General features: G+C 37.1%; 1 protein-coding gene, 1 long non-coding RNA gene and 1 pseudogene across 2 annotated transcripts; 2 read left to right on the top strand and 1 right to left on the bottom strand.

Annotated features, from left to right (window-relative positions):
• Positions 1–259: 259 nt before the first annotated feature.
• LOC148850818 (alcohol acyltransferase 9-like) lies at positions 260–3,126 on the bottom strand. The gene is made up of 2 exons (XM_088943455.1): positions 2,613–3,126; positions 260–1,372 (listed from the first exon to the last, which is right to left on the bottom strand). The coding sequence occupies exons 1-2, from the start codon at positions 3,039–3,041 to the stop codon at positions 434–436; spliced, it is 1,368 nt and encodes a 455-aa protein (XP_088799581.1). The 5' UTR covers positions 3,042–3,126; the 3' UTR covers positions 260–433.
• A 15,130-nt stretch (positions 3,127–18,256) lies between these two features.
• On the top strand, positions 18,257–19,210 carry LOC148850817 (F-box protein GID2-like; annotated as a pseudogene).
• A 2,946-nt stretch (positions 19,211–22,156) lies between these two features.
• On the top strand, positions 22,157–24,167 carry LOC148850816 (uncharacterized). The gene is made up of 3 exons (XR_016098657.1): positions 22,157–22,283; positions 22,407–22,543; positions 22,696–24,167. It is a non-coding gene; the product is annotated as an uncharacterized LOC148850816 (long non-coding RNA).
• The last annotated feature ends 979 nt before the right edge of the window (positions 24,168–25,146 follow it).

Genomic DNA, 25,146 nt, shown 5'->3' with positions numbered 1-25,146 from the left:
TCTAGAAGTTGGTTTCTATGAACTTTCCGTCTTCGATTTTCGGTCTCTTTGCAAAAGCTCGTTTCTGGTGAAAGTTACGTTCGAATGAGGAAGACGAGCAATACTACCCAATGCCCTTATTTGAAATTTTTTTGAAAAAGCTATCTTATTGTAATTATTATATGGAAAATATTATTTTTATTGATATTAAGGGTAAAAAGATGCCCTTATCGGTTAGAATCCCTAGTTTTTATCAGTAACCACTCCATCATCGATGTAAGTTGTAACAACCCTCCCAGACGGGCCTGACCCACCGAGGACGTGATTTGATTTGATTAATCAAAAGTCTTCCCTTGTAATTGCCGAGGATTTGAACGATCTTCTCTTTTACAGGGAACGGAGAAACAAACAAGAACAAAAAGTTACAATCTACGTACAAAGCTCTCAACTCAACTCAAGCTTCAACCAAAACTCTCACTTCTTCTCCGATGTTCTCCTTGCCTTCTTCCTTCACTAGTTGTCTCTCTGATAGATCCTTCATGTGGTACTCAAACTTGTCTACAATACTCTCCGGCACCGACACAAGAACCCTCACACTGTTTATATCGCCGACGACGGGCAGAAACAAACAGTAAATTTCACTTGCCAGAGGGCCCATGTGGAGTGGCTTCCCTTCTCCAAAATCCAAGTCTTCTAGCCCTAATCTAGACCAGGGAGAGATGACCAAGCTGGCGGACAGATCGGGTTTCAATCGCCGTTCCTCTATGAGATCGATCATAGACCTAACGTACTCGTCGGTGAGAGCTGCCTTAGCCTGTTGCACCAGTTTCACCCCGAGGTGTAAGTTAGTACCCAGCAGCTCCTTAACAGTGGTTTCGGCGCATGCTAGCACGAATCCGTTGCCGTAGTACCCTTGCTGCAATTGCGGGTTGTTCAATGTTTTCCTGACGTTCATGGAGAAGAGGAGCTTGATGTTGAGAGATGGAGGAGGATTTAGAGATTTCACCCAGGAGCGCCACGTGTGAGAGGCAAGGGCTTCAAAGGAGGTGCATTTTAGAGAGGGGATGCAGAGGCGCTTGAGGTGAAGGATATGAGATGGAGTGAAGGTGAAGGAAGTAGGTACGAGGGGTTGGGATTGGAGGATCTGCATGAGGTCCACGTCCCTCTCCCTGGTGGCACTATTGGTAAATTCCGGATGAGTGAATGTCATTTTCGGAGGGATTCGGGGTTTTAATAAGTGGCGACCGTGAAACGGGGAGACGGGAAGATCGCTATTGGGCTTGGTGGTGAGGTGGGCCCAGGCGTGCAAGAATTGAGAAGTGCCGATACCATCGCACAGACAGTGATTGATCCCCGTGCACAATATCATCCCTCCACAGCGAAAGCTTGTTACCTGTTGAAGGGTAAAAGTGGGAGAAAAAGTAAAAAAGGGGTTAGTTTCATTCACCCTTCACGGGAGCCAGGGCACTAAGGAATAAATAAAAGGAAGCGAGGTCATTTTTGTCATTTAAGAAACTAGGGAACACCACCAAACTGCTCCCATTAAAAAGAGCAAGAGAGACAAACAAGGGACTGTTTTCGTATGTTCATATTTATGGACTCTGGGCTGGGGCTATCTTCTTTTATCATCTCCCGGGTTCCTTGTCCCGGCTTTTGAAAGCAACAATAACATTTTAAGTTTTATTTTTCTTTCAATTAAATATTGGAAGAAATACTTATTTTCTTATAATAATGACAAAATTTTGGAAATTTAGAACCTGAGTTAAATAAAATAAAAATTTATTTCCTGCCCAATGCTCTGATAATGGATCGGGTCATTTAGCAACTGACCAATTCTAAAGTTTCTAGCTTGAACAATGCCCAATGGGATTGTTGGTGGGTCGGGTCATGCTCGGGCCCCCAATCATAATGACAGAAATAGGAAGGTAAGATATACGAAAGATTGGCATATTTTTATCTATTTCTGGAAAGCTCGGAGGATTCAGAAAGCAACTCCATTGAATCAGGGATGGGTGACAGAGTGAGTGTTAAGTAACCAAAATCGAGATTTGTATCAGAGGAGCAACTCTATACTATTGATATGTGATCCACATTTACACGATAGAGTTCCCCGCACGGTGTTGAAAATTTTAAATAATTTCTTACGTTTATATCCTACTTATGTTTGCATCAGAACATTCCTCTTTGCATGAAAAGGTCTGAAGGGACCCAGACATGACCGCACTGGTCTTGCTGTGAGTTCATTTTTTATTCTTCACATTTCTTTTGTCAAACCAAGAATTTTTTAACTAAAATAGAAAAAAAACAACAACTTATAGATAGTAATTTATCTCCAAAAATCAGATCTCAGAATTCAGTGTTGTTGCAGAGCCAAAAGAAAAAGAAAGAAAAGAATCAGAGTAACAAAAATCTGACTCAAAAAAATAAAAGTATGAACCATGAACAGAGCAGAGGAACTAAGACTAACTGCATATACGTAAGCAGATGTATAAATTTCAAATCATTAGAAATTCAAACGAATTGGAAAAATATACGAAGAAAAGAAAGAAATATTGCAGAGACGGGAATATCAGAGCAAAATTAAAGAAAGTTGAGAGAGAACAAGGACAAATAAGTATGGAAGAAAAGCTGACCTGAATTACAAGAGGAGGGATATCCAAGAAGCTTTGGCCATCCACCCTGTACAATAGCTTTCTCCAAGACCTATTGGGTCGTCTTGAAGCTTCAAGAAACTCCTCCACTGTGAAATCCATGAAAGCTTCTGCAAACAAAGCACCTTCTCCATTGCAATCAATCTCAAGCTTGTCTTGATTTTCGGAGCTCAGTCTCAACCTCCCTGCCAATGGGTAGTAATCAACAAGAACCCTTGAGAGTGATGATTTCAAGCTCTCTGAGCTTACAGCTTTCTTATAAACATAGACATATTTAATTGAGAATCTCAGAAACTTTTGGTCGTCGAGGTTAGAGAGGTAGAGTGAATGTTTTGGGGTCGGGCTCTCTGGGCAGATTGAAATGGGCTTGTTTTGATAATAACAATCTGGGAGTTCTGAAGATCTGAACATGTTGAATTGTTGTTGTCGTCGTTGCGATGAAACTGAGTGACAGAGAGAGAAAGAAGGGGAGAGGGAAGGAGAAAGCAAGGCAAAGCGAATGAAAGTTTAAGGCGAGTGTTGAGGGCAATTTGTAGATGCAGAGAAATAACGTGTCAGGATCAGATCTACAGTTGGATTTGGCACGTACGATTAGATTCCTGTTCTATTGATGGTTTTTTCGTTTTTTACAGGAAAAACAAAAAGATTTATAAACAATATGAAAGAATGAAACAATTAGTTGCGGTTCGGATTTTCTCGGGAATTTCTCGGGATCGAGAGAAATTGAGAGAAACCATAGTTTTCTAAAGCCCTTGCAATAAAAATAAAAATGCTGAATAGGTCGGCCCTAAGCTTTAAAAATTTTTGCATATCGTGATCCGACGGTTACTATTAGTGATGGGACCCGCAATATGAAGATAAAGTGTGGAGATGGTGATCTTTCGGCCATCAGATCATGGAGAGATGATGATGACGACTGTTGAATGTAAAAGTTTGCCATTAAGATACTGGATACCGTGTGCTCACATGTTGGTCACGTGCGAGTGACAAGTGAGTAAGACTCGCCTACTCGGGCATCAATCCTATATCTATCATGAGAATCTTTTACAATTGACTAAACGTTTCTTCTATCAAAATTTAAGATGAAGACGCGTTAATTAAGCGATTAACAACCGTCAGATTATCTCAGATTGATGTAAAGAGGTCATAGAGCCAGTTATTTTCGGTCTGATGTACGTAAGATAAGCAATTCTCTCGTGAGAGTGACTCCCTTCTCTAACATTTCTTCATTTTAGTCATAAAAAAAACCCTAAATAAGTAAATAGTTGATTTTCTTTATAATTTTGGACAGTTGGGACCTTTGGGGGATCGTCTCTGTCCTTCCCAAAGGCACTACTCCATAGAATACTCCACCATCGGATGTTCCTCGGCCTCCTACAAAGTACAGAATCAAACATAGATTTTGAGATCAATCAGGATGAGCGACGTGGCAATACTTCATCCATCCGTGCTTAAACGGTCGTTCTGTAGTCCACCTTATGGTATATTATAATGGCGACTCCCTGAAAAAAAGTGTCCCCTACGCTCCCACCTTAATTCATAGTGTTTCTTTAACATCTCTCGCATCATCACTCTATTCCTAGGAACTTTTAAACTGGTTGGACCACAGTCCACAGAATGATGGAATTTGAGAGCTTACATTACAATGTTCTAATCCAACTCCCATACAGTCCCAGGCTCCATCCAAATCCAAGCAGGGAAGCCCAAAAACCAGGGAGCGAGTCCCAACCCTCTAAAGTTCTACTCGTAATACTAGTATTAGTTAGGGTCTACTTGTTTGACGTGAAATCTGATATCGTAATGATTATATTAAGAATTTTATTAGTATTGGTGATTTTTTTTTATCTCGGATATAAAATTTAGATAAGGGAAAACGAACAATTATAATTCCAATGGTAAAACACCGCGTCACATGTCCCACGGTCATGCTGACGTGCTGTATCATGATTGGGCAGGAGAGGATTCAACGAGGACATATGGTCATCTGCATATGCAGAGATCAGATGAGTGATTGAGTGAGTCCTGAGTCCTCCTCACTCAGCTCCTCAGCTACTGGCATAAATTCCGTATTTTCGCGTAAAAGCAACCACTTGTGTGTCAGCTCATAAACTCGAAATTGATAAATCAATGTGGGCCAGACTGTTGGGGCCAAGTTATTAATGGGCCCTCCCTAATAAGATTACACGTGATGCGCGTCCCTTTACCTAGACCAAAGACTGCCCACGGGCACCAGTGAGGCAGTGACCGCCCAAACTGTACTGGTGTTATATTGCTCGCAAGTTGATTCAAGACTCGAGAGAGCCTAGCTGTGGTCCTGAGGCTGGCCTCAGCCTGTCTTCTCAACTATCGATCCTTCCCAAACCAATTATTGTTTTCTAAGCAACCCAGCTAAGCCCCAAACATCATAAAGGAACGAGTAAAGCAAGAGAAGCAGGACTCCGGACTAGGAATAGCAACGGGACGGGGCGGGGACGGTGAGTCTCTCCCCATCCCCATCTCCATCCCCGTCCCTGCTAACGGGGACAACATTATCCCCATCTCATCTCTATAGAGATTCTTATTTCCACGAGGATATTCATTTCCTGTAATTCTTTATGATATTAATCATTTTGTTTTTATTTTTTATTTTATTTAAAAAAATAAAAATAAAATAATAAACATTATAATCGTATAAAAAATATTCAAATATATTTGACCATATTTTTTAAAATATTAACATATAAATATTAATATATATATATATATATATATATATATATATATATATATATATATATATATATATATTAGTGGGGATGCCATGAAACGGGGATCAGGGTCTCCATGGGGTGGGGAGTGCTCTCCCCGTCTCCACCCCGTTCCCGCTAACCGGGTTGAAAATTTCTCCATCCCCATTCCTGCAGGGAAAAATTATCCCCATCCTTGTCCCATTTAAGACTGATCTCCATGAGAATTGAAAAAATGAGAAAAATTATCATCCCTACTCCAAATGCACGTTTAGCAAGTTTTAATGAGACATACTACTTCACCAGTCGGATGATCCAGAATTGGAACCATCGATATGATGGGCCAGAACTTAAATCTTAACAAGCATTTATAATAAGCATTTTGATCATGCTCCATGGCGGAAGCTTGCAAATAGTGCATCATGTATTGACTGGTATACAATACGATAGTATGTTTGAGAATTGAGGCATAACTATAGTAAAGCAAATATTTGTGTACGAATGAATAATAGGGATAAGGCAACAATAACAATAGTAATAATGCTGATGCTGATACTTGCCTTAAGTTCACGTCAACGACAATCATATTCTCTCACTCTATATGGTTCATTTAAGATTTAACTAATTTTCCAAAAGTACGAATGAATATCTAAGGGTTTGGACGAAAGAGTCATTTTTTTTATCAAGAACTTTCTTTTCCGCCACACCTACTAAGGGGATCACATTGATGATCAGAACCCATTTAGAGAATCGACAGAAAAGAATGAGTTAAATCAAGATTGTTTCACTTTGAAAAACAAGAAAAAGAAGTCTAAATCCAAGAAAGCCCAAGAGACGATTGATCAATTAGAAGTTTGTAGGTCGTCTAGAATAAGCAAAGGTTTTCACTCTTAATATTCAGATATTCTTTTTAAATTTATTTTTATTTTCTGGTTTTGATTATTTTCTTTGTTTCGAGCTTCAGCTCCCATGTTGTTTCAAGGGTAAGGCTTCATGCCCCTTTTTTTCTAATCATTAATAAACTCCCTTTTCTTCTTCCATAAAATAAAACAAAACAAAACGAAAAACACAAATTTATTTACCATAAACTATGCACAATATTCATGTGTTGAGTAATGCAGTGTTTTGTTCTCTCTATGTGATTTTGTTTTCTACACTGCTACACTTATAATTTCGTAAGACTTCCATGTAATAATTTGCAAGTATAAGTGCATTGTTGGGGAAGATGGGGTCACTGTAATTTAGGAGGAGAAGTTTTGAGGCGCGTCTGAAGACACTGTCTTTAGAACGTTATTTGCCCCCACTCAGTTTTATTGAGTTTGCTATTGGGTTACAGGCAAATTCGTTCCTAGGATACAATAGAGCCTTGGGCAAGAATCTGCAACCAGCAAAGTTGAAGAATCTCCAAAGAAACCTTCTGTGAGACTGTAGCAGACCGGATTGAGAGAGAGAGATAGTGAATTTTGAAATTGTGTGTTTTGGAGTCTAATTCATGCTCCTTAAATAATTTGTGAAGATGTGTGAGGAAAATGTAGGTGTTGATTTAGAGAAGGCATATTGAATAGTCACAATTTCAACCATTGTGACTATTTAAAAAGTTGTTAACAGTTGGTGATTGTTAACTTTGAATTGTGCTTCTTGATCACATCCGATTGAATCGTGACCGTTGATCTCATTAACGGTGATCAACGGTCATCAACACACCAAAACCAGAGCCGCCCATCGCGAGCCACGCGGGTGCACACACGCGTGCGTGCGCGTTGCGCGGTTTCAAATCCCCATACTCTCCTCTACTAATTCTAAGTAGTGCAAATCAGCTCCTATTGAAATACTAAAAACAAACATTGTAATTATCTAATGTGGGACAAGTTCAAAACTGGTTTTTTTTTTTTTTTTTAAAAAAGAAAAACTGATTTTCGAACCAAGTGTATAGGTGCAATTTCTCATGTAATTGACCAATCAAACCCATTGGATTTAATCTCTAATGAGATTAAAATCCAACAATAACAAAGTTAATGTTAAACTAGAATGTTTTCAGCCACATTCATTTAATTATCTTTGCTTTTCTTTTTGCTTAAGGCTCAGTTTGGAAAGAGTACAAATGCAAATATGTACAATGCAAATAGATACAAAATAATACAAAACATAAGGTTTTGCACTCTACATATTTGCATTTGTATTCCTTACAAACTGAGCCTAAGTTTAATTGGAACATTTAACTCGGAATATCATTTTCTCTTGTTTTTAATTACTTTGTATTTTCTTCTTTTACTTTTTTATTTGTATTGGTTGGGACATTGGGCCAAAATGACCCTTCCAATTGGCTTACATTTCTTTTCCTCTTAGACTGTGTTTGGTTGCAATGTAAATAAATTTGTACTGATGCAAAACTATGGCAGTGCAAATGATTTGAATGTAAATTCTAACATATTTTGTTTCAAATTTTATCTTATTTTTATTTGATTGAAGTACAAATGATGTAAATTAAGACATGAAACAGAATAAAGTAAAACCCAAAACAAAATTAAATGAGAATTTGCATTTTTTTCATTTGCACACCCATGCATTTGTACTAGTGCAAATAAAATTGCACTGCAACCAAACACAGCCTTAAGAAATTGAATTCCGATTATCCCATTTGGATGAATTATTTGTGTACATGGTTCTTTTTTCTTATTTTATTTCTGTTCATTGGTTTGAAGGAAAATGTAGGGAAAGGAAGGGAAACCTATACAAGTTTTGTAAACGTTTCCCTACCTTTCCCTACTTTTTCCTTCAAACCAAACACAGCCAAAAGGTATGACTATGATACCGGAAAGACATGATATCCAAAAATTTTGTGACCAATCAATAGGTATATAAATATGTTAACCAATCAAGTGGAATTCATCAAAATTCATAGATGGGTTTCAATTGGTCAAAACTCTTCTGGTATCATGTCTATCTGGCATCATAGTTTTTCATTTTTTAACTATATTTCATTCTTGTTTTTATGAGCATTTCATCTATTATTATTGTAAAATAATGGTCTAATTCAAGAAGAACGCTTCATGGGCAAATGTTATTTCAAGATATAGTAACATCTAAGAGTCCCTTTGGTTCATAGTTGGAATTGAATCAGAATCAGAATGGTCTATAGGAATTATAATCAGCTGGAATGGGGTTTCATTCCCATAGGAGGGGGGAGGGAGGAAATTGCCATTCTCTGAAATGAGGAAATGTCATTCTAATAGCAATAAAAATGAGATTTCAATTCTGTCCAACCAAATAATTGGGACCAATATATTCTTATTCCAATTCCAGATCGTAAACGTGTCGCCAATTATCATTATTTGTTCATAACCCTCTGACAAAGTCTAATGATATTAATACAAAATCTTACAAAAATATACACGAAGCAATTGTGGAACAGTTCTTGGTGCCCTATATATCTAGCATTGTAGGATGTGGCTCCTTTTTTCTTTGATAGAGAAGAGCTGGATCTGGCTCGTTTATCATGGAAGAAATAAGGACCCAAACACATGACTAGAACACTGTTATAAAGAGGTCTAGCTGAGATGTAATTTAAATTTTCTCTTTCCCAACTAGCAAGTAAACCCATGCATTGGTAATTAAAACAGAAATTTGGTTGGGTTTGGGTTCAGGTTTATAAGTCAAGGTTATCTCATTCGAAATTTTTCAACCACATCAGACTTAGATTAGGGTTCAGATTTATTGAAAATTTGTCAAATTCCACAAGTCAGTTCAAGTTGCAGTCAAAATTGGGGTTTAACATAAGTTTAGGTCCAGCATAGGTCCAGCATAGGGTTTATATTTAGGATTGATCTTGGCTTGGCTCTTAACCTAATCCAACCTATTAAATGTGTATCCTTACTTTACTAAAATAGGGCTAAAGGGATTAACAAAAAAAGATGAATTTAATAGGAGAGTTGAAATTTTACAAACATTAACTATTTTGGACAGAGATGGAGAGAATTAAAATTTAAGAGACTTAACTTTGACTTATTGTATTTTTTAATAATTTAATTTGAAAATAAATAACCACATACGTGAGAAATGAGGGGAGAAGGTGGTCGGTGTGAGCTTGAGGTGAGAGGACTCTCACCTCCCCTCTTTCCTTTTTTAGTATAGATGTTGTAAGGGTAGAGATACTAGAGCGCTTAATAATAAGAGATTGCTGAAAAGAAATAAGGAATCAAAACCACTGTTCATTTTTCAAGAGGCCACTTACCTGGTTATGTGAACTTATGTAACTAAATTTACTTACTTGTGTTATTTTGATTTCCAAATAAGTTATACAATTACTTTTTTTATTCATAAAATCATTGTTAGAATGAGTAAATTTGTCCCATTATATTTTATAAGCATTTCCCTAAGTGCAAAAATTATTAGGGGTGTAAGTCAGGCAGGTTGGGTCGCGTTTATGGTTAACACAGGCCTGAACCTAAAACTTGGGCTTAAGGCCCTAACCCGGACTGAGCTCGAGATCAATCTTGATTTTCCATACTTGAGCCTAGTCTACACTGTAATTTGATGCACTTGGATTGATCTCCACCCCGGACCGGGAATCGAGCTCGGGTTGGTCAATAAACCCATTCTAAAATTATACATGCATACATGTATGTATGTATTTATGCAAATATATATATATATATATATATGTATGTATGTATGTATATATTTTGGTTGGATTTGAACTACCTAAGGGTTAGGCCCGAGCCTATCTCGAAAAATAAAAAGTCCAACTTCTTAGATCAGAGCCCAGCCCGAGAAGAGAAAACCTAAACCCAATATTATACCCTTAAAAATTATTTATCCACCTAAAATATGAATACGATTTATTTAAATAAAGTGCTACTCATACACAGGTTCCAAACTTAAAAAAAAGAATACTGTAGAATTGGTCAATAAACTATTTTCCAATGACCAGCTTTCCCTCCTATTTTCTGAAAAATAAGCATGCCCACATTACACATTATAGGAAGTTCAAGGGGTGGAAACTAAGGACAGAGAGGGTGCACATGGGATACTCTAACCTTGCCATGAAGAGCCTGCAGCTACACAAGTTTGTTCCCACGCCTCTCTAATAGGAGCGATACAGGGTAACCAAACTCAGCTATGAGGTCACGTGATTTCAATACGTGACTGAGCGACTCTACATTTTTCCTTTACAAATAAACAATAAATAAATAAGAAGGGCACAATGAATACAAAGCTATGGTCCCATAATTCTCGGAAAAAACAAAAAATGTATGCTAGCTAGCTACATTCATCCATTTGGAGATGTAATCTTTTTGTGGGCATTTGAATGAATTTTTAATGATTTTTAAAACTGACCCGGTGATCAGACTGATCAGGGGTCTGATTATCGGGCCAAACAGTTCAATCGTTTGAATCGAATTCTTAGCCTATTCTGATAAAAAAAAAACAGCTAAAACCGTTCGAACAGTTAATTGCCTGGTTTAATGATTTACTGATCAAAATCAATGATTTTTTAAGAAAATCTGATTTTTAGAAAAAACGGAACCAATCACCTAACCAATTCTTGGTTTTTCCGGTCCAATCCAATTTTAAAAACCATGAAATTTTCAATCTTTCGGCCTTCAAAAAAAAATGCACGCTAGATTGCTAGAGCTACATTCATCCATTAATTGAACTGTATATACAAACGCGGAACTGTTTATATAAAATTACTCCCTGGCATGGGGAATAGGCCTCAAATGTCACATGATATTCACCATCCCGTATTCGTTCAAATAATCAAGTTCACCTGGGTTTTTGAATGGATAGTCTTTCAGGTACTATACTATATATACCTTTCGGGTATCACAGAAATTGAACTGTTCATCCCTCAATTTGTGCTTTAGCAGTACCAATGCAAATATGTATAACGTAAATACATAAAAAATATCTCTACATATTTGCATTTGTACTCCTTACAAACTCAGCCTAGCGTATTGGTATCGCATGCTCTACATACAGTTGTTTTTTTTTTGTAAAACTATTGATTTGAAAATACGGGAAGGTTTCCGAGTTGATGATGCGTTCACTCTTGCTCATTTGATGTGTGACAGTGCTACAAACGCCCCCGACTATTTAATTCATTTATATTATTATTATTATTTTAAAAAAGAAAATGAATTTGCAGAACCATCTGAGGAAATTACAATGGAGGGAATTCCAGTGTCGGTACTCGGTAGACACGTCCAAGGAAAATTACGAAGGACATGCACCCCCTGTTTTACGCGGGTTCTCTGGATGCAAGGAAAGTTTGTCTACCACACACACATGGACCCATAGCTTAGCTTAGTCGTTTTCTCTTTTTCTCAAACCATACCCTCCTCTCTCTCTCTCTCTCACATTCATGAAATAGAATCAGCCCCCCTTAAGTCATAATTGGTGGCAAAGGGGATTGGCTTCCCACACCAGATGCTACAAAAGAATCAACTATCCACAGGTTGTACTCTCAAAGCATCTAGAGTATTACACTTCGAGAGGGGAATTACTAATTAATCAGGAATTAATAAAATTATAAGAATCCTTTTTTTAATTGATTAATTACGATATGTGAAAAGCAATTTATCATGAGAAGAATTTTGGGTTTTTTTTTTATTTTTTGGTGGGTGGGGGTCTGTGTGTGTGTGTCCTGGAGGGGGGGAGGGATGGGTTGAGGGAATAAATAAAGAAGGGTTTCGACTTGTTTCCATTGTTTTGGAGAATTTCATGAACCTAGACTATTTAATTTGTTGTCAATTCTTTTTTTTTTTTTACCCAATTCTTGGAATCCACTTTGTCAAGTGCAATGGACTTCTTGATGAGGCCGTCTTTTCCTATTCTTACCATCTTTATATTTTATCTTTGTTTGTATTAACTTAATCAGCATGGAACCCAATTCTTCTAGTCAAACTCAACCCAAAATTTGCAAGCATATACCTCCTCTGTTTCTTCAAAAAAACGTCTAGAAAATAAAGAAGTTGTAGTCGACATTGAAAAAGTTGTGCTTTTTGATAATTGATACATCCCACTGATGAATGAATGCATTTGAAAGGTAAGAGCAAAAAAAATGTCAAGGAGAACGATATCCTTTTCCTTTTATTGATTGATAAGCTTGTATATTTGCTACTTGTGGAAAGCAAATTCTACAAGTTAATTCTGCTGTGGAAGCTAAGGCAGTAAGGTAAGAATATCATGAAAAGAGGAAAATGCCCTTTCAAAGGAAGCAATGCTTATTCCAAACCTTCCTTAGCCAAGCGGTGAATATTTGATATCATGCATGGATTTTACTTTATTCTGTGCCCAATTAAAAGCTATCCAGCAACCAAGGATATCTTAAAGACTTAGGCTTTAAGGTGGAGGCATTTGAGGACCATGAAGAAGGGGCCTCAGGCTCAAGGTCATAGCGTGGCTACTGCCTTTGCAATTACTCTTACAATGACAGTTTCACGATTTTTCATCATTTTATATGCAACTTGCACCCTTTAATGCCTTCTCCTATAAAGCCACAGTTGCAAGGTAAAGCTGTAAAAGCTGGAAAGCTCTTTTTTTTTCTGATGGGTTAGAGCTAGCTTTTGAATAATTGGATTTTCTTAAGACAACTGGAAATTGGCCCACCCGAGAGCTGCCCTATCTTTCTTTCTTTCTTTCATTTTTTTTTTTTTTTTTTTTTTGGGGGGGGGGGACTGATTTGGGCCAATTTGAGAAGTCAATCATTCAAATGTTGCTTAATATGCATCTAGTTTCAGATTTGTAACCTTTTTTCGGTACCCATCAGGCCATCACTAGTGATTGAGGTAACATATGGGCTTAAGGTCTGACGTAAGGGCCTTAGAAGAAGTATGCCCACTCCAGCTCAAACCAAGGCCCAAATTTGCCAGCTTTTAGGGTCATATGGCACTTTTTTTAGTATATAGTCATCTCAACTTTCGAGTGATTTATTGCTTTTTCTTTTAGTTTAAGGTCGTGAGCTCCTTTGATAACTATGAAATATTGAGTACTAAAAGCCTAGAATAAATGACAAAGCAATAAGTCATTTCTGTTCGGCCACTTGTTTTTTGGTCAGTCTGTTCAGATACCTCAGCCGTAATAAACAAACAGTCCTTCAATATATAGCTTATACCAACTTGACTTTCCATCTTCCTCTGTGCGTAATAATTGTTTCCAGATGCTCCTCACAAGACTTCTGTTAGTGCAATGCGTTTTTAGAGTACAAATACAAAATATATAGTGTAAAACCTCTAAACCTTGTATTTGCTCTGTACATATTTATCTTTGTACTTCTCTCTTCCCAAACTCAGCCTTATTTACATACATCATTATACCATTTTGCATGTATACATGAATAATGGGCTGAGATCACATCTGTGCTCCAAAAACGCTCCACAGCATATCCCAACCGTGTATCAGGAACATCTCCTGAAGTGGGAGATATTTCCAATACACGATTGGGATATGCTCCACAGCATATCCATAGGTCTTCGGGGCCAATCTCAAAATTATCATCCCTAAACGCAATAAATCACAGCTATAAGAACTCGTGTTGATTAACTAGCGACGATTTTTTCCAATGACAGGTTAAGGGTTCTCAGGCTCCCAGATGGGGATTCCTCTTGTGTATGTCCTCAACCAAAATATCCACCACAGATTTCTCCATTTCTAATAGTCGTAGTCTAAGCTAAAAGATCTCTGTCTTTTTTCCCCGCTGACACTTGAAAGATCGATGTATGTCATACACGAACATTTGATGACTATTTATATATTACATTACACGTTGATAACAACAAGCTGAAAAGATTACAAGGATTAGGGATGATAATTTTGAAATACGGCCTTAAATACAACGGAATATTAACAAAATATATTTATGTAGCCAACCCCATATAGTTATAATAGGTTTAGATGATGACGATCATATTCCATAGCGGGAGTAGTAGCTCACCTAAGAGGTCCCTCCTGGCTTTACCCCGGCTTAACTTATACTCATTGATTATTCTATAGCTTTAACATCACTATAAGATTTTAATAGTACCTTATTATTAGTCATATTTTCTTATAATACTTTATACTTAAGTCATCCATGTTGGTAAATAACACACTTTTTCTGAACAAGAGAAGATCTTATGACTCAACCAAGGGACTTACCCACAGATCAACATGCCACGATCCAAAACCCACTATCAACTGATATTTTGAGAGAGATTAATTTGTTAATGTTTGTTTGGCTGTTTGAGGACAAATTTTGACTCAAATCTGTACTGAAATTTGTGCAAAATGACTTGTAACCTTTTTAAAAGATAAGCCATTTTGCATATTAAATTTTATTTGGAGTCCAAAATGAGATAGTGGGTTTTACTTTTTGGAACCCTAGTGGATAACCTATCTGATATCTCTTTAACTTTAAACTTTCAAAAGTAATGACACAAGCAAGATTTGATTTTAAAGAATTTTCTCATCTCCACGTAAGCGTAAAATTCATAAATCCGGCATGTCACTCTGATTTTTAAGGTTATTTTTTAAAACGAAATATTAGAAAATAATAAAAGTATAATTTGTCAAATATAATTCCTTTTTCTCTATAAATGTTTTGAACGTTAAAATATGTGTTAATCATTTAAATATATCCTGTGATTTGACCAAAATACTTAAATATACCTTATAGTCTGCAAAACCATTTGAATATAACTTATAAAATAACAGAAATAGGCTATTTGTTAAAGGAGCAGTTTTGTATGCCCACTAAATATTTTCATAATCTCAGTTTTATCCCTCTATACTGTTCTTTTTTTTTTTTTTTCTTTTTGTCCTTATTACTCACTCTAGTCTCTTATTCGTATGAACAGAACAGAAAAAATCCACTATAGTCTGCAAACCAATATAAGATTTGTATAGGTTCCTTACATTTTCCTTACATTTTCCTGAACTCAATCAGCTCAACTTCCTCTACTATGCCCTGGGAGTTGAAGGAACCTCCTGCTAAACCTCCACATCCATTAGTACAAATAAACCCAAAGGTACTTAAAGAATTAATTATGCCTCTATCACAGAATATTACGTATTGGGTTCCTTCTGGTCGGGATACATAATATTGGTCTCTCACTACTAAGGCTGTAACTTGGGCCGGATTGGCCTGAACTCAACTCGAAAAAGTTGGATTGGGTTGGGTTGGATTGATGTTCGGGTTAGGATTAGGGTTGAAATTCATGAACCCGACTTTACTTTGGATTGGGTTAGGGTTAACCCTTTAGCCAACCCAAGCCAACCCAAACCCGACTCTATAGTACATGTCATATAAATATATGTTATATGTAATATATAACATACATTGATTGGTTTAGATGCATGATATTTTTATAGCCCCCACCACATAGTATCATGTATTTTTTTAAGATAATCTCTTCACTTAATCCTAATCAGAAAGACTAAAACCTTAATAATATATTTTTTTTTGAAAATTTTATTTGTCATCTCCACTATGTTGTTTTCCGCCAAAGAAAGATCTATTGTAAGCCATAATTCATAATAAACTATAGTCATTTCTAACACTTGTTTCTCTGAATTTTGTACTACAAGAACAAAAAAAAAAAAAAAAAAAACAATCAAGAAACAAATACTAATAAAACATAAGATTAATATATGTAGTGAAAGTTGAGTTAAGATATAAAATCAAAAAATTCTATGAGGTCTTAAGGGATGGGAAGAAGGTTGGGTTGGATCCAGCCTAAGCCCAACTCAACCCAAAATTGGAGGAATTTAGTTAAGGTAGGGTTAGCATTGGGTTGATCGGATTGAAGGTCGGGTTAGAATTTAGTTAAGGTAGGGTTAGAATTTAGTTAAGCCCAACTAACCCGACACAACTTGCAGCCCTAATCACTACTTGATTCTTGAAAGACCTCCCCCAACTAGGAGCCAGTCAAGCGGTTAACGGTTGAATTAATTTTGTTCAGCAGCAAAATCACTCCAATACCTTTTTCATTGAATAACAACTCATTTCGCGCAAATCAAAAATAGGAAATGCCAATAGTGATCCAGGATAGCATTTCTACAATCAATTGTTTGTTTGGAGCACCCCTGATAATCTAGAAAACCCAGTCCATGACAGAGAGATGAGAGGACTGAAGCCTATTAAGCAATCAGGGGGATCAAATCAAATAGCCTTAGCTAAGGGGCACTGACAAAAAAGATGGTCATTCAACTCAGGATCAACCTGACAGAGGGCACAAAGCCTTTCTTCTCCCACTAACCCTAATTTAACCTTGACAGGAAACAGGTCTGCAGAGCTCGCCACAGGGCCATCTTGAACCAATCATCTACCTTTAACTTCTGCACCCATTTCAAACAGGTTTATGGGCAGGTTGGGATAAGTTCTCGGTAAGGGGTTCTCCAAATTTATTTGCACTGATGCAAAACCATAAAGATGCAAATGATTCCAATATAAATTATGATTTATTTTTATTTTAAAATTTATATTATTTTGTTTTAATTGCAGTACAAATGAAGTTAAACTTAAAACAGAATAAGTAAAACCCAAAACAAAATTAAACCAGAATTTATATTATTTTCATTTACACTCAATACAGTTGCACTGCAACCAAACACAGCTTTTAATCCAAATCCACGGGGGATCTTGCTCTAATGGCCGGATGCAGCAGCCTCACAAATTTGATCGACTGCTTCCTCCTGAAGAAACCTCGACAACTGAGGTCTATCACAAGAACCATCCTCCCTAATCAAATCAGAAATCTTCAAATTTTGGAACTCAACATCCATCCTTGTTGTAAGATTGGTGTAAAGATAAAATTTGAATTCCCCAATTCTATCCAAGTATACATGTTTAAAAAGAAAAAAAAAAAAAAGGAAACTTCCCTAAACCTCTCCTGAGGTTTCATATAAACACTAAAACATCCCCTTCTCTTTTTGAAATAAGACTCACATCACCTATTGACTAACATGTCTGGACACCAGCAACATCACATTGATGTTTTGCTAAAATTCCAATAATGGGTTCCTATTTAACTTGAATCTAATTCAAACAGAACAAAATGACCTTTGTGCTATACTTTCAATATATATTAATGTTCACTAAAAGTTCTACAACAAACAAATAAACAAAAAGTGAACTCGTCTTGCTAGTACTTTACCCATTTATTATTTTAGAAGATCAATCAACAAAATCCCTATATAAATTGATCCTGTTATCCACAAACCATTCAACAATTTCTGCCTATCCGAATTTTGCACAAGTACATATCAAACTTTGGATTACATCATTTACATGCCAACTTTTGATTGGGCCCAAATTTTACAGGTGGTATAAATTTAGAGGATGAGCTTCAGTATAGATGGTTTTCATATGCTATGAAGCTATTAATTTGGCCACATAAGAAAGCAGGTGATTTATCCACAAGTAGGATATTTTTGGTATAGATTCAGATACTCAAAATCCTATAGGGATTTTTTCTTTTTAATTTTCTCTCATTCTTTCATAATTAATTATAGTCATTCAATAAGAGATAAAGATTAAAAAAACTGCCAGGAGGTTTTATCGTAATATCATTTCTTAAAAACCTCGAGGGAGTTTCAAGGAATTTTACCTTTAAAAGGCCCTTTTTCCATGGTGTGTATTCCATGCCACATGGCTTCACCTTTTTTCGTATAAAAAGAAAAAAAAAAAAAGAAATTTTCAATCAGTATCTTGTATTTTGGTTCGAGTGAAAATTTGGTCTCTAGAATTTAAAATGCAATAATTCAGTATCAGAATTTTCAGAATGCACAATCTAATACCTACCACTAACCAATAATTAAGTGATGTGAAAAGACACAAATGCCTGTCCACAATGACGCTCTTGTTATTTCATTAAATCCCAGTCCTAAATATTTCAATAACTCAACCCAACAAGAGAAATTACTCTGCACTGAGGTTGGAGACTTTGGGGCTGGGGACCTTTATTCTATTCTCCATTATCAGATAGACCATTGTCATCACAGCCAAATTCATAGCAGATCTATGGAATCAGCGACCAGAGAGAAGCGAGGGAGAAGAGTCCTAGACCTAGACTTTTGAGATCGAGAATTTCCTTTGGGTATTTTGTTTTTTGGTTGTATTTTGAGATGAAGAGAGAAGTTGCCACCGCGAAGATCCAATGGTTGATGACCAGAAAACGAGTGAAGAAGAAGAGGAAGAGAGTAGTCAAGAGACTATGTTTGTGCTTCTCGATGAGGATCTTCTCTTCGAGGTGCTGACGCACTTGGACACGGTCGCTTGCAATCACGTCTTGCGTTAAAAAATAGTGGCACGGGATGGCATGTGATGGCAGTTGTGGGAGTTGGCTCTCGACATTGGATGAACATTGGCTGCGAAAGTCAACAGCTCTGTTCTATGGTTCTTGCCCTCGGAGGTTTTGGTGCCTCCATTCTCCATCCCTTTGGCCCCTCTTAAAACCACCTCCGTCACTGTCGCCGTCTCCGTGGGCCATATCATCGTCATCCTCTACTCCCTCTCTCTCGTCTCTATTTCCGGCTCCAGTAATTCCATAAAAAATGCTGATTCATTGGGGAAAAGGCGAGGTTCAACCATCCTTGTCTCTCCTCTTGATTTGCTATTTCGAGAAATGACTGTTAACAACAAAGGCAGATGATTTCTGCTCTGCTCATCACCTTAACTTTCCTTATTTTTTTCCTTTCCACGCTTGTGTTCTTGGATTTCATATGGATCTCTTATATATAAATCTCTGTAATGCGCGAGTCTGTAATAGTAATACTCATATTATTATTGATAAACTTTCTTGGGTTTTTTTTTTCTTTTTATTATTAACTTCCAAAGATATAAGAAACGATGGTGTTTGTAAAATGAAAATTAATTTTTGGGGTGTTTATGCGTAGATGAACATAAGAATTTGTAGGTTTCTGATTTGTGATAGAGAGCTTGGACTTTATTTCATCTTCTTGAGGAAGAAGATAATGAACAGTGTCTTTTATTTCTAAGAGTAATTTTGATATTTTCAAAAGTCTTAAATCGCACATGAAATCACGTGTTATGCATAACTGACGATCCATTAACGGTAGGTACTACATTGTCTTGTTTCAAAAGTTTGGGTACTCGATTATTGCATTTTAAAGTCTGGAGACCAAATTGTCACTTGAGCCAAAGTATAGGGTAATGATTGAAAATTTTCTAAAAAAAAAGGTAAATTACAAATTACCAGTACCTTGGGTAGTGGAAATTCTTCCAAAATTTTTATTTTCAACAAAGACACCCTTAAACCTTTAGATTCTGACAAACCCTCTCCATTAAGTTGAGTGACGAAAAAGTTAATTTACCAAAACACCCACTTGACAAACTTCTATAAAATGGAAATTGTAATAGAGAACAAGAAACTTCTATATAAAAAAAAAAAAAAAAAAAAAACTCAAATTATATTGCAATAAACATAGCATGTAATTAAATTAATACCAATTAAACGAGTAACACATGAAAATTGAAGAAAAATATTAAAAAATTGTTGAAAAAAGGGTAGTTGATATATTTAGAAAAGTTTAAACATTTAAATAAAAATCTTTTTCAAAGTTAACTGATAGAATGTTAAAGAAAGGGAGACTTTGTTAGAATCTCAAAGTTCAAAAGGATTTTGTTGTAAGTAAAGTTCAAGAAGGTAATTGCCACGAGTTCAATTCATAAACTATTTAAGGAGTGTGAATCAAGCATTTGCACACACAATTTTTGAAAATCAATTTGTCTCTCTCTCTCAGTCCAGTCTACTACTGGATCATAGAAGATTTCTTCAAAGACTCTTCAACTTTGCTGGTTGCAAATTCTTGCCCAAGGCCTTATTGTATCCTAGGAACGGATTTACTTGTAACCCAACAGCAAACTCAATGAAATTAAGGGGGAGGGGGAATAACGTTCTAAATAAAGTGTCTTCAAACCTGCCTCAAAGCTTCTCCTCCAAGTTTCAATGACCCCGATTCCCAACAATGGTGTTCAGGCAAGGATATATATGGCATATCGCATCTTCACTCGTGACAAGCTATTTCTCTCATTTCAACAACGGTCACCAGCTCTTGTATTGGGATCTTCTGCCAATAAAACAGGTTTCGAGTTCTAACCCTCTACCAATTTGATCTAACATTGTACATCTCATTGGAAATCAGCATAAATGTGAGACCCTTTATGTATGAAATGTACAGTAAGATCATGTTGATAGGGAAAAACTTTAGCTGTTGGGGCCCAACAACCTCTGCTGTTGAGAGAATTTGTAAGAATACCATGTTATTCTGAGAATGGGTAAATTATAAGTTAATTTATTTTTACTAAATACCAAAACATGGGCATGAATAGGTGAACTGCCCAGAATGTGCCCAATCCAGAAACTGTCTCAACAGCCTCCAACAACCAAAGTTAACTCTGTTAATAGAGGTTTGGAACTTGGAACGTGTTCTGTTTGCAGGTGATATGGACTCCCAGCTCTTTGGGCTTTCATGAATGGAGCCAAAATTCAACGCCCTCGTGACTTCCGACCCAACATTGCAGTTTGTTGAACCAACCAAATTCGGTTGCAGTTTGTTGAACAGATATAAGCAGCAACTTCAGAATTCTATATTTTTGGAAGTTTGATGAAAAGAATTTGTTGTAGAACACGTGGCTATTGAAAATTGGAGAGATGGATATATTTATATAAAGGATCTTGGTGCAAGATATCAGGTTGATGTCCATGAAAAATAGGCCAAACAGTGCGGATCTGCCAGATTTATTGAAAATCTCAAGTGCGGCTAGCCCATGTCTATCGCATCGCGTCATCGCCGGCCCAAACTTGTCAATATCCAAAAGAGCCCACACCGTATCAAATTATCAAATACGGTGGTTAGAGTCGGTTTGGACTCCAGACGCTCAACTAGGCTGTGTTTGAATGAGATATAAATGTATTTTTACATCGATGTAATTAAGATTCATTGATTTAAAGGCTCCACTTGGAAAGACCGAAAGAGTACAAATATAAATAAGTAGAATGTAAAACTTTATTATATATATATATATATATAGTCTTTTCAAACTGAACTAAAAATTATATATGATATAAATGAAAATCAAGATGATCGATGTAAATATTTATACATTTTTTATCGAAATAAACTCCATCTAAACGACTATAAAATTGGACGGAAGCGTAATATAATACCTGTCCGATATTTAGATCGTGGACGCTAACCTAACACTACTAACATATCCACAGTTAAGACAGAGGCGCGCCTACTGCTAATCGCCACCGTACATAATCAATCGGGATTGATCTATGGTGGGGCCAGTATATGTTATTCCTCCTTCCAACCTTTCCAGAAAGAGAAAGGTGAGCAAGACCAACCACGGATAAATTTTCTCGGGATCATCATCTAATCAATTGGATGGAGGATGCCAGAAATAGATTTGGGATTCAGATTATATCTAATTTAATTATATTCTTATAACGATTGAGATGATTAAGAAGACTTTGGATCACTTACCCACAACAATTCTGTCCACATTTATCCATAATACACTATTCCCGTGAATTAAAATATGTTCTCCATGTGTGACTATAATAAACATGGGCAGATTTCGTGTAAATATGAGATGAGGATTCGTTTAAGAATGGCTTCTTTTCGACACTTGTTGCGTTTAAATGACAACACGTGTCACTCGATGCTCTTTTCCATGTTCGACCTCTACAACCCTCTTCTGCACCTCCCTCTTTCTTCTCGGTCCCAAAGTCCCAAACCCTACCTTCCTTCCCATATTTTGTTTTTGTTTTTTATCTGAGATATTTACGTATATAGGTTTTAGACTTTTCCTTTTCAGAAAAAAATTCATATGTTGTAGTATCTTTTGTTCATTGAGATTCTCGCAAACCTCTGTTCTACGCGACAACAAAGAAGAACCAAGTCTCCTCATTCTCATCAGGTATTTTCACTGTGCTTAGCGAAAACAAACAAGTATTTTCCTCAGGGTGCAATTTTTGTAGCAATTGGTTTGTCGCAGTGTCTTGGTGTTCTGACATCTGATTTGATTGATTTTTGTTTGCAGGTTTCTATTGTTGAACCCTCTGCTGCTGAACTGGACCTCTCTATTTTTCAGATTTTCCATTCATCTAGTATCTGATTCGATTGATTTTTATTTTGGAGGTTTCCACCCAGGAACCCTCTGCTACCGAACTAGTGAATGTGATCCTCCCTCTTTGTCTATATTAGATTTCCTATATGAAGATTTTCGTTCTCTAATTTAGTATCCTTGACAATGAAGACCAGGTTTTGGTATTTTCCATGTTTTTTAGTATTTTTTCTAATTTCATTTATGTCTCTGTGTGATTGTATAGGTGTTGGAGGTAATGGTTATTGATGAAGGAAGATTTGGCCCGACCTTACAATTATGCCACACGTGGCAAAAGCAACAGCTCGGCACAAAAGCAAGCCTAAGGCGCGAACACCGAGGGGAGAAACCAGCGGACCGAACTCCCTACTAGGGGCCCGAACTCACCCTTGGCCCAAAACTAGAAAGTAATCCAAACTGGCCTGCCTTGCAACAGTTCGGAACATACCTCGCCGAACTGGCCTACCTTGCAATAGTTCGGGACATACCTTGCCGAACTGGCCTACCTTGTAACAGTTCGGGATATACCTCGCCGAACTGGCCTACTTTGTAACAGTTCGGGATATACCTCGCCGAACTGGCCTACCTTGTAACAGTTCTGGATACACCTCGCCGAACTGGCCAGCCTTGTAACAGCTCGGGATACCCCTTGCCGAACTGACTTGCCCTATACATACCTCCGAACTCAAGACTTCGCCTCGCTCACCACTCCACATCACCTTCAGGGCACCAAAACCAAACAAACCATACTATGCCTGACACTGAGGAAGTCCGTTCCCGAGGGCGCCGCACCTGACTGACTTGGGATCTGATGCTTGACGGCCGCACTCTAAACGACCACCTGCCACCGCCATCTCCAGTTAGAGAGACGGTTAGGCAGTGACGGTTCTGTCCCAGCATAAAGGACGACGGCCGAATTGACAGACGTAAGGGTAATCATACCCGACCTGACAAGGGCCTCGGAGCGAGTGCGCAAAGTGATTATAAGAGGCCCTGCCCCCAACAAACAAGGTATGTGAACTTTGCGCTATCTGGTCTACACTTTGCCTTTGAGAGATTACTGACTTGAGCTTCGGAGTTATCACACCGGGTTCCTCCCAGAGTTCCCTCATCTTTCCCGTTTCAGGCTCCCCGACTCTCCAGCTCAGAGGCGAGTTCGTTGACAGCTAAGACCGGCCGGATCGCGCTCCATCAGTTATATAGCAAGTGTATTTGTGGTTTGTGAACTTTTTTGGCCTGTTATGATTTCCTAGTACCGGCCGAAAAAAAAATTCCTAGTCTCATTTTAACATTTATGCCATTATATATTTGCTGATTGTTGATTTATGTATTTTAGCATTTATTTTGGTGACACTCTTGGTTGACTTCTAACTTTCTGATTTGAGTTTTTTTTTTTTTTCCTACCATCATCATCATCATTTGATGGTAGGCAAATTACACCTACCATCATCATTTGATCAAAGCTTCATTCAATCTGGTTGCTTTACTTTTAGGGGGCGTTTTTTAATGGATTTTGAGAGGGGGGGAAATTGGTTCTCATGTTCTTTTTTTTTTTTAGTTTTATGTGAAGATCAGGGAAAGTTTATTTTTCTTGCCATCTCCTAGGTGGGTAAATAACTTTTCCACCTTGGGGAAAAGTTGGTAACACTTGAATGGGACAAAAATGCCCCTTATAATAATAGATTTTTATGACTAAAATGGTAATTGCCTTATTTACATGGGAAATAAAAGAATATGGGTAAATGCACTTACCTGGATAAGTCTTTCGTGGAAAACAATTACCTGCGTAAGTGCACTTACCCGGATAAATAACTTACTGAAAAACGAACGGGCCTTAATTGATTTTATTACATGGTAATGATTTTATTGGTTACAAAATAATGATTATAGTGTTTGTGACACTATAAATGAAAAAGTTTTATTGGTATTTGTAGTTTTACTTTATTATTTTTTTAATTAGCTTTCCTTAATTCATATTATCCTTCAATGTTGATTTCTCATTGGTCATTTTCAGCAATACCTTTATGTTTCAAGTAATTTCTTACTTGTGCTACCTAGCTACAACATGTGTGTATTCCTAGCCTGCTTCTCTTAGATTAGATCTAATTACCAGCATGGTTTTTAAAAACGAACCGGTCAGGGGTTTAGTTATCGGTTTGAAGGGTCGAACGGTTGGCCCGTTCCCACAAAAAAAATTAAAAAAAAAATTAAAAATTGGAAAACGGTTAAAACCATTTGAACGGTTAGAACGCTTAACCAGCCAGTTCAGCGGTTTGCTAACCAAAATCAACGGTTTTGAAGTAAAATGGAACTGGTCACCTAACCGGTTCCCTTTTTTCGATCCAACCGTCCGGTCCGATCCGGTTTTGAAAACAGTGGCTAATGGTACTCTTCAACAAATTTTTGGGCATACTTAAATACAAAATAAAATAAGCAATCTATGTTTTTAATTTAAGCATCCTAATAAAAGTACTAAGTTACTCAGTAGAGATTGAAAGAGATTTAAGAGCAAAGTAGGGATTTAAGGGGGAAGAAAGAGAGAATTTCCCGTTGCATCCTTTTACCTTTGGATCCATACATGGGGAAAGAGATAGTTTGCCTAGTGATGAAGGAAGATTTGGCCCGACCTCTTAACCACCCAACACGTGGCAGAAGCAACAGCTCAGCACGACAGTAC

The sequence above is a fragment of the Nelumbo lutea genome, chromosome 5 (genome assembly GCF_056320005.1).
Source record: "Nelumbo lutea isolate HS-2025 chromosome 5, American lotus-T2T, whole genome shotgun sequence".
In the NCBI taxonomy this organism is placed as follows: Eukaryota; Viridiplantae; Streptophyta; class Magnoliopsida; order Proteales; family Nelumbonaceae; genus Nelumbo; species Nelumbo lutea.
The sequence above is the reverse complement of the archived record's forward strand: the minus strand, read 5'-3'. Positions and strand labels throughout refer to the sequence as shown.

Excerpts from the sequence above, each read along its gene's own strand:
- LOC148850818 (XM_088943455.1), bottom strand. The coding sequence starts at position 3,041 with ATGTTCAGATCTTCAGAACTCCCAGATTGTTATTATCAAAACAAGCCC. Across the intron at positions 1,373-2,612 it reads TCCCTCCTCTTGTAATTCAG|GTAACAAGCTTTCGCTGTGG; the intron begins GTCAGCTTTTCT and ends ACCCTTCAACAG.